Source organism: Melospiza georgiana, chromosome 3 (assembly GCF_028018845.1).
Source record: "Melospiza georgiana isolate bMelGeo1 chromosome 3, bMelGeo1.pri, whole genome shotgun sequence".
Taxonomy (NCBI): Eukaryota; Metazoa; Chordata; class Aves; order Passeriformes; family Passerellidae; genus Melospiza; species Melospiza georgiana.
This window is the reverse complement of record NC_080432.1, coordinates 105,863,696-105,878,094: the sequence shown is the minus strand read 5'-3', so window position 1 is coordinate 105,878,094 and position 14,399 is coordinate 105,863,696. Positions and strand designations below refer to the sequence as shown.

At 34.4% G+C, this 14,399-nt stretch overlaps 1 protein-coding gene across 3 annotated transcripts in view; it reads right to left on the bottom strand.

Moving 5' to 3' along the window:
- The window catches only part of PHIP (pleckstrin homology domain interacting protein), a 106,972-nt gene that overhangs the window by 9,493 nt on the left and 83,080 nt on the right, over window positions 1–14,399 (bottom strand). For all 3 annotated transcript variants that reach the window (XM_058019812.1, XM_058019814.1, XM_058019813.1), the window contains exons 26-36: window positions 14,272–14,396; window positions 13,990–14,072; window positions 10,750–10,861; window positions 10,471–10,532; window positions 8,790–8,945; window positions 6,742–6,862; window positions 5,000–5,125; window positions 2,930–3,002; window positions 2,489–2,539; window positions 2,033–2,182; window positions 411–563 (exon numbers count right to left, since the gene is read on the bottom strand). In XM_058019812.1, coding sequence (XP_057875795.1) covers window positions 411–563; window positions 2,033–2,182; window positions 2,489–2,539; window positions 2,930–3,002; window positions 5,000–5,125; window positions 6,742–6,862; window positions 8,790–8,945; window positions 10,471–10,532; window positions 10,750–10,861; window positions 13,990–14,072; window positions 14,272–14,396 — 1,212 coding nt within the window. The remainder of the gene's footprint in view (window positions 1–410; window positions 564–2,032; window positions 2,183–2,488; window positions 2,540–2,929; window positions 3,003–4,999; window positions 5,126–6,741; window positions 6,863–8,789; window positions 8,946–10,470; window positions 10,533–10,749; window positions 10,862–13,989; window positions 14,073–14,271; window positions 14,397–14,399) is intronic.

Here is a 14,399-nt window from a genome sequence, read left to right as displayed (position 1 = left end):
TTTCAGTTTGGGGCAACCTTCAAAGTAGAGAGGCTCCCTGGGTATTTCTTCTGAAAATCTGGTTTCTTCCCCAAAATATTGGTTAAATTTCACTATTTTACTCATAATCCTGCTTCTATAGAACTTTTTTTCCACGTGCTTTTCCATTTAGACCCACTTTCTAATATTTACTTTTGAAACACACATGCAGAACAACAGAACTTTTGATATTTCAAAAGCACACATTCCTTTCTCTTCAAATACAAAGCTGTAATAGTTTCTCAGAAATATTCATATTTTAAGATCAGAAATAATGAAACTTGTTTTTTAAAAGCAATCAAATTACACTGTCTCTCTGCTTTTTCAGTCCTATATTTTTCAGAGATAAGTGTTCTTTCAAACAACAACAATGGAAAGCAATAAAATCTTACCCTTGATCTTTTACTTGGTGTATAGGCCTTGGAATTGCTGAAAATTAGTCTCACATCTTTACATAATTCCATTGGTGACTCATAGTTGCCAGCTTCCAGTGTTTCTCTAACAGTAGCAAAGTCCATAGGAGTGTCAATAATATCTCTATAATCCTGTTTGGAAATAGCAAAGCAATTTATTACAGTTTTTCTCCCAAGCCTGAATATATAATTTTCATTAGGATGAGTTTAATAAACCTGTTTAAGTAAAATGTTCTCTTTAAATAGGTATGGAAGACTGCTGAAGATATTTCCCCCTTTCCACTAATATACAACATAACTCCCTTGCAGACATACTCAGCAGGGTCAAGGTTAGAAGTTAACTGATAGATGATTTAATTCATTTTATAAACCTATTTACTGAAACGCAGAGCTCAGAATTTGGTGTCCTAAGGGTTGCATTACTGACACACTGACATGAAGATAACAGTGATATGAAAGTGTGACTACAAGCCTTCTGGGCAGCTTAGCAGCTCAAACTTAGGACTAAGACTAATACTGTTCTCACATATTAGCTTTAAAATGTGAAGTTTGAATACTTGAGCCTGATCAGAGGCTTATCACATCCTTTCTGAAACCTGAGTTTCCTAAATGGAGGCCCAACAATTTATGAATGTAATGAAGTATCAAAAACTCCACAGGCTTAGGTAGGACCCAAGTCAAGCCAATGACAGAAATTTTTTTCCCAGACAATGGAAGAAACAGAGACATGTTCATACAAGGAAAAGCTTAAATAGCAAATTTAACTAAAAAGTTTTAGTTAATCCATCAGAGCAAACAGAAGCTACAGGAGTGCCTCTGCATGTTAAACAGGCTTGTGACACCAGGGACCAGTGTGTTTCATGCCTAAGCCTAGCAGAGTGCTCTCTATCAGCTCATTTGAGGATCTCAGATATATAGGGCTACTTGCAGTTGGCCACAGCATAAAGTTTAGGTTACATAAAAACTAATGGCACCCAGCGGCTGCAGAAGTGCCAAGATGGATCTACTAGTGATGTCTGAAAAAGAAGCATTTCTTTTCTCTAATTGAGACAGTTAATTTTGCCCAAGTTAATCACTCTGGAATAATATTTTACAGAATTTAAGATACAGTAGAAGGAAAGCAAGCAAAATATTTGCTTTATTACTCCAAGTTTTCATATAATCTTGCTTTTAGTTTTTATACTCTGAAATGAAACCAATGATCCTTGACAACACATCACATGCAGCAACAAATATAAGCATTTCATATATATGACCATTTTTCAGTGAGGAAAGGAAAGACATCTTAATTGCAAAAGCTGTAATTTACTTTAAAAGCTGTAATCTACTTAATAACATAAGTATCCCTGAATATAAAATATTTTCCAACAAAAGTATCTGAGAGAGCAGAGAAGTATTATTTGTTTAGAAATTAGTTGAAAAAAAACCAGTAAACATTATTAAATAAGTGACAATGAAGTGCTGAAAAGAATTCTGTCACTACAGCTGCCTGAAGTTTCAATTGAAAGAACTAAAGAAATGATCAAAGTTAAAAAAAAACCAAACCAACCCACCACTTAACAACCGGATTATAACCCCTCATCTTGTTCTAAAATACTCACTGGATACTCAAGAAGATCCACTGGTTGTCGAAATGGTTCAGAGTCCTCACACTGAAAAATGAGATTCAGCAGCTCCTGGCATTGCTTCTTCCATGACTGAATGTCATATGACTGAGCCCTGTTACGCAGCCGCCGCTTTGGCTGATGGTCCTGAAATGACAATATTGCCTGGTGTACATTAAATATACTAGCTGCTTTTACAAAATCTAATGGGACAGTTACCCCCACAGGATATAAATGAATTCACAACATGCAGCAGCAGAGACAGAAATACTTTTACATTGAACAGTTCAGTAGAACAACATATCACAAAGTTCAAAACTTTCAAAATGCTGACATTACACAATACTAGAAATAGTCAGTTTTACATTCCATTATTTACAAATACAATATAAACAAGGCAATTTCAGCAATGTAGCACTAAAAATATAAATTGAAAAATTTAAAAACATTTACCTTTCTTTTTCTAGTGGAAGTCCCCGGCACATTTGTGTCTTTCTCTTCTTCCTTTGAGCAAGATAATGAGTCGCATAAAAAGGTTAAAAAATATAAGCATATATGAGTAGGTGAGTTCTTTTATATTCTAAACTTATAATTTGAGTTTTTACAGTCCTACATCCTTCTGAGAAGCATTTCATATGGCAGTCAATTTTGAGAACCTCTCAGAAATCTAAGCAGCATCCTCCAGCAAACTATTAAAGCTCTCTGCACTAAAGGAAGAGAGGAGGCTGGATTTTCACCCAGTTTCCCAGCTGACAAGAAGAAATGTTGTACTGACAGAAAAGTACACTCCACTTCCCAGCAGTGAGTGAAAGCAGTACTTTGGTCAGTACAGGACAGACAGCAGACTGGTTTCTCCTGTGCATCAATGCCAATGCCCAAGACACAACCACTTACCTCATCAGAGTCAGACAACACTTTCTTCTTCATTGCGTTGTATAATGGAATTATGTCATAGCAGCTCTGGTCTCTGTAAAAAGAAACAGAAGCTAACATTTATTTTCTATCACCTGTGGAAACAACTGTAATTTGCTTAGGAAAGGCAAAATATTTATGAAGCCATCTCCAAATAAATTGAGAATGTGTTTAGTGCTATATGAATACTAAGAGAATTGAAGTAATAAGTCAAGCTAACCATCTGCTCAAAAAGTTGTAAAATATAGATCACTTAACAGTGTGAATGTTTTAAAATTAAAAATCATAATCCTTTACCATGCATTTGCCAGCATCAGAAAAATCTAATCCTGTACTATATAAAAGGTTTGAGGCTTGCAGTTTTTTAAGAAGCATTACAGTAAATTTATCGTACAAAAGTGCAATTTAATAATTTAATTTAGCACTCACAATCTATGACATTTGAAATGCACGTATGGAAGGACCAACACTGTTATTGTGTAAACCTGCATAATGAAATCAGCAAAACACGCTGATTCTCAATTCTTGATTAACATGTAAAGCTCCTTAGAAAGGAAAGCTCAAAGGTGTTCTATTAGGTAGCAATACAAACCACTGGGAAGAAAAGTGGTTTGTAACACTTTTACCACTTGTAACTGCAAACACTCAGCAACTCCACACAGAATCAGAATCCCTAATACAGGCTACTACCATCACCCCTAGAACAGCTGTGTGTGAGAAAAGGTAAAAAAGATAAACTAACTGCAACATCCACCACCCATCTTCAGCTCTTTAAGATACTTGGGTGATGTAAGAAACTAAGACATATATTCTCAGAGGCATCGAGATATTTCATTCTCATTAGAACTATGGGCTTTGCTTTCCACTGTCTAGGCCTTCTACCTTACAGTTACAACCATAAAGCCTGGGCTTTACATGAATTGCTAGTTCACTTAAATTAGTGTATTAATAGAGTCAAGCTATAGCCCCTTATTAAATAAGAATATCCAAGAATATCCACTAATTTAACTAAGCCAATTAAAAACATACACTTTGAAAAACTCTGAGCTACATACACTTTGAAAAACTCTGAGCTGCTTAATTAATCAGAAAAAAAAACATGTAGGACAAAGATGTTAAAAAATAAAATTAGTAACAGAAAAGCCCTTTAGATATGCATCTGTTCCTAATGGTATATACTTCACTAAAACTTTTAATGTCTAAAGCAGTTAAATGTTTTACATTCTCCAGCAAATATTAGAAATCACAGGCACTAGAGAAATTGAAGATTTATTTATGGACTCAAAGTCCTAGATTTCCAAATACTAAACAGAGTTCCAATGTTTTTTAAGAACACACAAAATAAAAAAGAACTATATTCAATTTAACACTGATAAATGAAATCACTAAAAATGTCACAATTTTTGTTAAACTAATGAAGTATCTTGCTGTGTCTGCAAGGTGGAAATGGCAGCGCTCACTGTGTATGAGCAAACCAAGGCTGTGGGCACAGTAACTTCTTACAAACTTCAGCTCTGTAGATGTGTCAACTGAATGAAAAATCTTAAATATTTGTCATTGGGTTTGTTTATAGATAATAATATAATGTTTGAAAGACAGCTACAACTTCAGTTGACTACAAAGCCTTTAATTTTTACTTTGCATACATATAAAACATCATTTTCAAACCTATTATAAATTGTAGTCTAGATTTCAGATTTATGCTAACATAGCCAGCATTCAACCTCAAAATTAGAACTCCTAACTTACCAATGAATATATCTGTATCTCCATGAAAATCTGTAACTCCATGAACTCAAACCCATTTTTATCATTTAGGAGAAAGTCTCTCAAAATAAAATGCCATGCCAATCTATGCCTTTCAATGTATTACAAAACTTGTTTTGCAAACTTATGAATTCTTTGTCAACATAAGCTCTATTCTTTTCTGCCCCAACAGCAGACAACAGGTTTATTTAAAGTGCAGAACTATCTTACTTTAAAATTCCAATCTAAAAAGGCTCTTGCCTTGATAAGAGATAGGAATAACAACAGACCTACTAAGCAACTCACTTTATGAAGTGTAGCAGAAGATCTGTGACAAATTTGGCAGATTTGACAATAGGGCTTCCAGGTTCGTTAAATGTGCGAGTATTGTGTTCGATGTACCGCACTTCCCACATTAACGAAGAAAGGCGCCTGTATCAAAACAGTGACAGGAAAGAAAAGGAAAAAGAAATAAGGGCAACTTCTAGCAATAAATATGGACAGGGGAAAAGACCTTACAGCCCTCTTCTCATTCACCATTGTTTTCCATTACATCAGAAAATGTGCACATCGGATATGCTGCCCTGAGTGACCAGCAGCAGGCAGCTTCCTCTGGCTTCCCATTCTTATGTTATATTCTGTGGTAATCTCTACAAATGGCTTTAAGAACATATATTCACTTCAGCTTTTATTTTTCCTTTATGATATATATAACCCATCCTACATAGCCTGTGAACTCAGTTAAGGATTAACAAAATAGTAATAAAAATGTTTTACAGTGTACCTTTTTCTGACAGACAACAATCAGATTTCCCCTGATTTAATAACCTGAATAGTCACATTATAAAATATTATGCACAAAAGCAGAATAACTGAAAAAAATAGATCCAAATATTAAAAAAAGTTAAAATAAGAAGATAGTAATGACTGAAGGCATAAAAGTTACAGTTTTAAGGTAAACCTCATGAAAAACCACCAAAAATCAAAAGTGATCTGAACAATCCACTAAATATAAATATAAATTACTGCAAAGTGCAACAATATGGTTGCTTATTACCTAACTAGGCCTCAGCAATATTACAAACTAAAAAAGCCCATTCATTTAAGGTGTGTTGATTACCAAAAATAACTGCTTTCACTTTTGACAATAGAAACAAAATCCAGCAAAAAGTTCTCTCTATCGGACAGCAAAGCAGTGCATTATAGAAGAGAAAGTTGAATTACCTCATATGACACAATAAACACGGAATTCAATATTGCAATAGAATGATAAAAACCAGAGGTGCTATTTTGAAAATGAAAAAGCAAATTTAGTTTAGAATTCAATCTTCATTTAGCATGTAAAAAGCATTAAAAATTAATTTTGAAATTTGGCCCGAAACAAAATCTGTCCATATTTATTCAAAATAAACTAAAGCGACACTGATTTTAAAAATAGAACAAAAACTCAAGGAAACTGAAGTAATTTAGAGAACTATATTCCTATATAGATATTTACTAAAAAAAAAGAAACCCACAGCAATTGAAATCACAGTTTAAGAAAATACCAAAACAGTATCAAAAAATAGAAACTTTTTTGTTGCTGTACAACAACTCAGAAGTTCAACACCAATAATTCAAGAAGTCAGATTCTGTGTAGCTGTTCAAGTGATATAAAAATATTTTTTAAAGCACATCACGACAAAAAAACCACTTGAGATATTTCTAATATCTCTCTTATTAAATTTTGAAAGTACTTAAAAAAATATTAAGTGGAAACTTTATCCTTTGGACTAAAAGTTACTTTACTAACCCTGTAAATTTGAATCTCACATGGAACAAGTCATTTACATAACCAGGAATTTGAATGCCATGTCATTCTAAAATACATTTTGGAGGTGTTCAATCCTTTGTTGAGTTTTAGGAAATGGAAACCTAGATCAAGAATAGAAGATGAAAGGAAATAAAAGCACACACCCGTGCCCACCTCCTAGTTTGTATGACAAGACAGAAAGCTAACAAAAATAAAGCTGCTGGTAGATCACAGCAGAACTGAGAAATGGTCTCACCTGTAAAATCTGCTTTCCAGTCTTTGTTTAATGGTACTGAGGTCTGTGGGATATGCCACAACAGTGCAATACATTGGGTAAGCCTGAAGATCCACTGGTGCCACAAATGGAGAAGCAATATCTAGATGAAAAAAAAACAAGCAAACCACAAAACCCTCAGTGTTATATACCACAAAGTTCCATAGCAGTTTTGAGATTCACCCCCCTGCAACATAAGCTATTTCTTCCTGTTTGAAATGCACAGCAGTTTCCCAAAAATAACAGTAACTAAATATTCCAAATGATTACTGATATCCTATTTAGAGTGCTTGCTGAGGTTCTGTTGTACATCCCATTGCTGCAGTGACTGGGTGCCCGTTATGTTATGCATGAAGCACCACACTCCCCGAAGGCATAGCAAAGTGCATATTTGAAATATATGCATTTGAAAAGTATAAAAATTATACACAGATGAAGGCATGCAATTCAGTATCATTATTTACAGCACAGGCTCATTCCATTTCACTTTATATTGCCACTCTCACATCTTTAAACAAAGCGATACATTAAATTCCTGCCATAAAAGCTACAGTGCTATTTCAGCCTCTGTAAGATGTGGGTAAAATCCATGCTCAAAGTAAACAGAAACACTCATTCCTGTCCCTACCTAAAAGCAAGGAAGCCTTCCAAAATCTATCCAATATAGTGCTAGAGGACTGCTGAGCAATTTAATCTGTGCGCCTAAACAATCTTGCTTTTTCCCTCCTGTACTTAAAATCATCATGAGGGCTTAGACACATCATTCTAACATCTTGTATCTCAAGGAAAAAATACTGCAATACAAAACCATAAACTCATCTTTAAAAGTGTCAAAAGTCTTTAAAAACAGAAAATATGCTGCTGCTAAAAAGACTGCTCTTCTTAAAGCTGTTTACTTACTCTTTTGAATGTCCTAGCAACTGCTACTTTGTACCAATATGCACCACACCTGCTGTAGCTGAATCCCAAACTGAGTGCTCCACCATACACCATAATGCAATATATAACATGATTACTCTTAGATGGCACAGCAAAAACAACTCAAATTTCATTTCCTCAGAGTTTTAGGGTTTTTCAACAGAAATCTCTTATTTGTCCTACTACACTATACAGATAACCCTTTTGTTTAGGAAGCAAAGGGAGGCTTCTTATGCAGTATATCATCAAAGAAACCATATGGAATATACAGGTAATCAGAATTATTTCAAGAGTTGAGAGGTTTTTGGCTTTTTTTGAAGCATAAATCTTACTTTGCATTAAATGCTTCAAAAATCAGTTAAATAAAGTATCTGTGACTTTTATATTTAATGCATGACCACTGTTAGCCCAAAACCTACACTGCTGATTGAACATCTTTCGATCCCCATAAAGACATACAGAAGACTTATAATTCAGCCTGTATTTACTGATGGATCTCCATCCAGACCATCCATCTGTGATCAGGTAAATTTTGCAGCAATGTGTTAAACATTTTAACAGTTACTTTTTCAGAAGCTGCCTATAAAGAAAAATTGTTCCACAACTAAATAGCAAGTAGTTTTCCTAAGGTAAATCAATTACTTTGCCCTCAACATTTTATGTAATTAAAGAAATGTGGGGAAGAAATCAGGAATTAGCAAAGGGAAAATCCACACATTATCCATTCATTATCTAAGTAAATCTATGCTTTTTTCCTCCTCCCCCATATGTCCATAATGTTAATATTCACTTAATCATAAAGGTTTTAATTTTAACCCCAACAGGAGATTCTGGTAGCTAAAGTTAAAAAATCAAGTAACTTGCTTTTAACATATAAAACCCAAACCCCTAGCATATGTAAAATTCTCTACCAAAAAACAACGGTTACCTTGGGAAACAAAAAAAAAATGTAGGTTTCATAAGTACTCACTATTAAAAAAAACTTCAAAAATGTTCAATGAGAAAGTTTTGTTGTGTTTTTTATCACATTCATTTTGGCAATTTCAGAAGTGCTCATGATCATAGTCTGAAAAACATCAACTACAAACATACACATAGTATTCAGAATTTACCTAGAGTCATAAGCTGGTTTATCCCTGCAATAATTCTGTCACACTCCTCATCTCGGGCCCTGGAACCCCACTCTCCATCCAAAGGTTTGTAGAGCAGTGTTCTGCGTTCATCGTCAGTTAAAGGAACACTGGTTCCCAGTTCTTCTGGAAATACAGCTGGAATGAAATACAAAAATTAAATCCAACATCAATGTTTGTATCTTGTGTAATACATATACTTGTAAATCAAAGATATCATGAAATCATTTTTATAAATACATAGCCCTTGATTTGTTTAAAAACATTTTGGATGTATCCAGTATCCTTTCTGTATATTATGCTGTGTTACATTTAAATCCTTACAATGCAGTTTGGTGTAGAGATCCTCCCTGAAGATTCCTCCTCTTCCAAATACTAATTGTAAAATTTATTTTAGAACCAAGTCAGACACTCATTTATCACAGTTAAAACTTGTGTTTTGGTTTTGGAGTTATTCTGTGTTTAAAAGCTAGTATTTTTGGTAATAAGTTCTTTTGGTAAGGAATGGTGGATGATTTCCAGATAGTTTAAGATAACTTTGACATTGCTGCTAAAACATTATCCAGGTAGCAGTTCTACATTGCCACAGTTTTGAGGTCAAATGCTAAAATGACTGCTCCTGAGTATGCAAATTAATAGTCTCATCACCTTAGCATCCTTGAGGACCTACCAGTTTTGACAATTTATACTGTAACAGCAGATTTTTAAAGTATGATGTTAAGCAGTCCTCTTAACAATTTTTAACAAAAGTTGATTTTGTGAATATAGCAAAAAAATCAGATTCAGGTTTAGTTATCTTAGTCAATATTATCTGAAAATTATTTTTCCTTTCTTAAAACAACAGGAATTGGCCTCGACTAAAAAGTAAACAGGGGCACTCTATTTTAATTATTTATTTTAATCATGTTATCACTCTAACACCTGTCTTTTACTTATGATAAAGAGGTGCCCATTAAAAGAAAGACTGAACCAAAATAAAAAGTTGAAATGAACACAATTACAATTAAAATAAATAAGAATTATTTATGCTTACTTTCGAGAGACAATATAATCAAATGTTTCATGGAAAACACAAGGAAAAAATGCTGATTCTAGTTTGCTTTTTAACAAGAGTACTATGAAGTCTTAGAAAAACCCAAGCAACCAACCAACAAGCTGTGAACATGTGAATAGTGCCCATGTTATGCTGTCCACCCTGCAACCTGTGTCTCTGCTACATGTGCTGGGCCAGAGGGAGAGGAAAATGCGGCTATTACCAAACTCTCTCACAAGCACAGGTTGCATCTGCAATGCACTGAATGTCTGCAGAAATGCTGGCATATCTTAAAGCAGCAGTTTCCTCAAGCTGACCTTGGGCATAGGTTTATCTTCATAATTGTACAAAGAGTTAAGTTTAACTGCACATTATCTATAGCAATTTTTGTATTATTTCTATTTTCAACATCACTCAGTTTATCTAGCATGGCTGGCTTTTCCCATTTCTTTTATCTTGATTCCCTTTTAGTTTATTAATGGATTTAAAGATATTCTTTAAATGCAACTGCTTTGTGGGCCTTCTTCCCCCTCCCCCCAAAAAACAGGATTGTTTAGGTAAAACCATATAACATATTTTTTCTTCTTAAAATACACTTGTAAAGCAAATTATATTAATAAGGTAACATACCATTACTTGGTATCAGCTCCATGTCCCAAGGGCTCATCTTCTCAGTATCACCATTGTCCCAGCTTAAAAAAAAACACACTTAAATTATCCACTAATATTGCTTCAACAATGTAATTATTTAATGTTTGTAACAAAACTGTAATTTATACACTACAGAATATTATAATAAACTGGTACAGTGAAATGCATGACTGAATTTAATGAAAGTAAGTTTCTCAGTCAGTACTTCAAATGAAGGAACTAATTAACATAAAAAAGATTGAAGATAAATTTGCTAACCAGACATTGTAGCACTGAAATAAGCTATCAGGATAATCAGGCTGAAGAGGTTCCTGGCTTTCAATTGTTCCAAACCACCAAGCATCATCTATCACTGACCTGAAACGATCACCTAGGTAAGAACAAAAAAAAATTTCATCAATATAAGGCATGTACCCTCCCAGAAAAGCAGGTGTAGATATATCTGGCTTGATCCTGAATACAGAAATCCTCTGAACATTTACAGCCTCAGCAGGCAAGCATGAGTAAATGCTCAGTTAAAAACTAACAAAACTATTACATTCTTTTTGAAGATTGTTTTTTAACCAAAATGAAAGTTAATATGGCATTTTAGAAAAATAATGATTTGCAAATCTACCTACATATTCTTTACTTAAGAATTTATTTCTCAATTTCATATAAAAGGTAAGACATTTCAATGCTATAAGACTCCTTTAAATCTCAAAACTACTTGCATTAAATGCTACATGCTACCTTAAAATAACTGAGCACTGTGACACTTCTGTATGGGGAATATTTTACAAGCTGCTGAGCTCGTCCTCCTGCATTTCTGAAGTGCATTTTCAGCAATGCAAATGTAACTCAAGAGGTTCATTCTCTTTACTATGCAGGCAATCTGACTGATAATAGAATAAAATTTATTAAAGCTTGCTCAAAAGGTTAGCAAAGTAATTTACTGTGACTTGCAACGGCTTCACTACCACAAAACATTCATGCAGCTGAGAAAAAAGGTCAGGAGCATTATTTAAAAAAATTACACATGAGAATGCATGTATTACACACCATCATAAATGCTAACATTTTCTATAACACATGCGACAAAATTAAGAAACAATTTTAGTGTAGTATTCTGTTCAATATAAGAAAAAAATGTAATTTAAGCTTGAGATTCCAAGAACTACACATTTTTATGTGGGATTTGAATATATACACACTCTCAGCTGCTGCAGTATTTGTTCCATTTCAATACATCCACCCTCTGCCCAAATGCTTGCTGAAGTTGTCTGAAATAATAGGAAGTAAATCTATTCTCAAAAATGGTCTGCTTTCTTTACTGCATTAAAAAAAATTGAATTTAATGGATCACTAGTAATTCAGGACAATTATAAAGCTTCTATTAATAATCATAATTGTGCTGAATAGAACCAAGTAAATCAGGAATATGTGAAATGCAAGATCAAAAATTTAAATAAGGGCTGATGTTTTATTTTGAAAGAATAATTAATTTTCTGAAGAGCTATAAAATTACAGTTTTCCAATATAGCCTTCCCTAGAGATCAGTTTTACAAAGAAACATCCATAGGTGCAACTAGGAGTGGCTTCACTGAGCTGAACATAAAACAGATCAAAACCACTTAAAGAGGCATATACTGGCAGCTGCTTCTAAGTTCCCAGAGCCACAGCATTCCTACAGACAGAATGCTAAAGCAGAAAACAACATGAGTGAAAGAACCATCTCCCGAATCTCTGCTTTCCCCATGTTCTCTGTGCTACCCCATCTATGCAGGAAGCAGTCAAAAATCCTTTAGAAGAAGGTAGCTCTGGTGCAGTTTTCCAGAACTGAGTATCCCTGCATAATGCTCACTTGAGGATAACAAAAAAATGTATGTGCAACTCACAGTGGCTGCTATGTAAGAGACAGGCAAGCACACCTGTCTAAGACATGCAGCACAAAGATGCAGGAGTACTACTGGGATAGCTTGTAGCCCAAGTATTAAACTCTTTAATACTTGGGCTAAACTGATAGAAGTTTAAATATATCTTACTATAGTTAAACTTGAAGGTTAACTACAGTAAGATAAAGATATGCAGTTAATAGAATCTGAATGCAAATAAGAACCTGTAATTTTAAATGTTATGTTCGTTCCTTCTAAAAGGATCCATACAATTATATAAATTCAATATTAAAAGATATAATAGATACACAGATATTCTTCCCTGAAACAAACCCAAGATGACAACAAAAATTTACATTATTTGCATTAGAAGCTTGATAAAAGGTCCTGGTACTTCCAATACTTTCTGTGTAGCTTGGATTTATTCCAGACTGGAAATTTCTTGAAATACAGCATCAGCTCAGGAAGCCTGGCTAGGCTGTTCACAAACAAGCTATGGCAATCATTCTGCTGCTGCTGCAATGACTTTGTGCCAAAACATGGCATGGCAGAGGAGGACAAGACCGCAGATCCATAGCCATAAGGAAAGAGCAAAGCTTAGTGACCTATTAGTAGATCTTCATCAACCTTGTCACTTATGAGAGCTTTAAACTGAAATGATCTTGGAGAGGAAATCAAGGTTTACATTTCTTACTGGATCACAAGTCTAGGGTCTTTACCAAATTCCCTGTAGGACTGAAGATGAGCTGTCTTTCAGACAACATAGTGCAAAGTATGAGATGATATGGAACTTATTCCTATGGCATCATGTAATTTATACATGTAAAGTAACCATCCTAAGGATACTGCACAGGCATACAACCTAAGGATATCAAAGGACAGGAGATTAATTCATTCCACAGCTGAAAGATGATCTTTGTCATCATATGGAAAAGATGACTTGGAAATAGATCTGACTGGAGGACCTACCAGATATGGGCATTGTTCCAATATCCAGTACTCTGAAATAACTGGGCACAGCCAAAGTAAAAAGAATCCAAGTCATTCCCTCATCACTTGGCAGCAAATTATAACTATATACACTTCAGTGAAGCTAAACCATAGGGTTTAGAAAAGAATTCAAAAAGGATAAGAAGACGGAAAGAGCATTCTTTTTGTACAACCTAGACATCAATTTGCAATTTTTGAAAAAGTATTCCCATGTTTTCAGCAGAAATTTCAGAAATTGATAAAAAATAATCCTAGTAGCAATGCAGTTGTAGGAGGGCCTTCAATTAAAAAAAAAGAGATACAAACAATATATAGGCTCCAAGAAGTTTTCAGCTAGCAACAAACACCACATTCCTAAAACCTATCCCTAACTATTCCCTCTGCAAATATACAACTGACATTTTCTTTGCACTTTCTTTTAAAGATCACCTGCAATATTAACTTGCTTGCTGCCACTTTGGTCAAGGACTATGTAGAACTCTCCAGCTAACTATGGGCAGAGTTCACTCTCTGACTTCAGTATAGCATTAGGATTTCTTTACCATAGTCTACTATTAAGAAAGCTATCATGAAAATAGGTAGACACTTAGAAAAACAAACAAAACCACAGCACACAACTTTCCCCACAACTCACCTATATTCCATCGCCTATGCTTTGCATCATCAAATTGTTGCCTCAAAACTAGGAAATCTATGACATCTGGCATATCATGGTACCTAATTACAACAGAACACACAACTATTAGGCAATAAACCAGCAAAAGCATAAACCACAGAAAAAAATTAACACTTCAAAATCAACACTTGAAAAGCACAAGGCAATATTTATGTAATCATTCCACTTTCAACCTCAACACCCCCTGGCCATCCCCATCCAAGAAAACCCCCAATTTGCATACAGTATTGCTTTCCTTACTTCATGGTGAAGGCTCCTCCAGTCAGTTTACCCGTATCAGGGTCAAGAAAAGCAAGTTTAAGACAGCAGAGAGTAGGCAATCCCACTTCATACTTAATCCCAACTATTTTCATCAGCTCTTGCTCCTA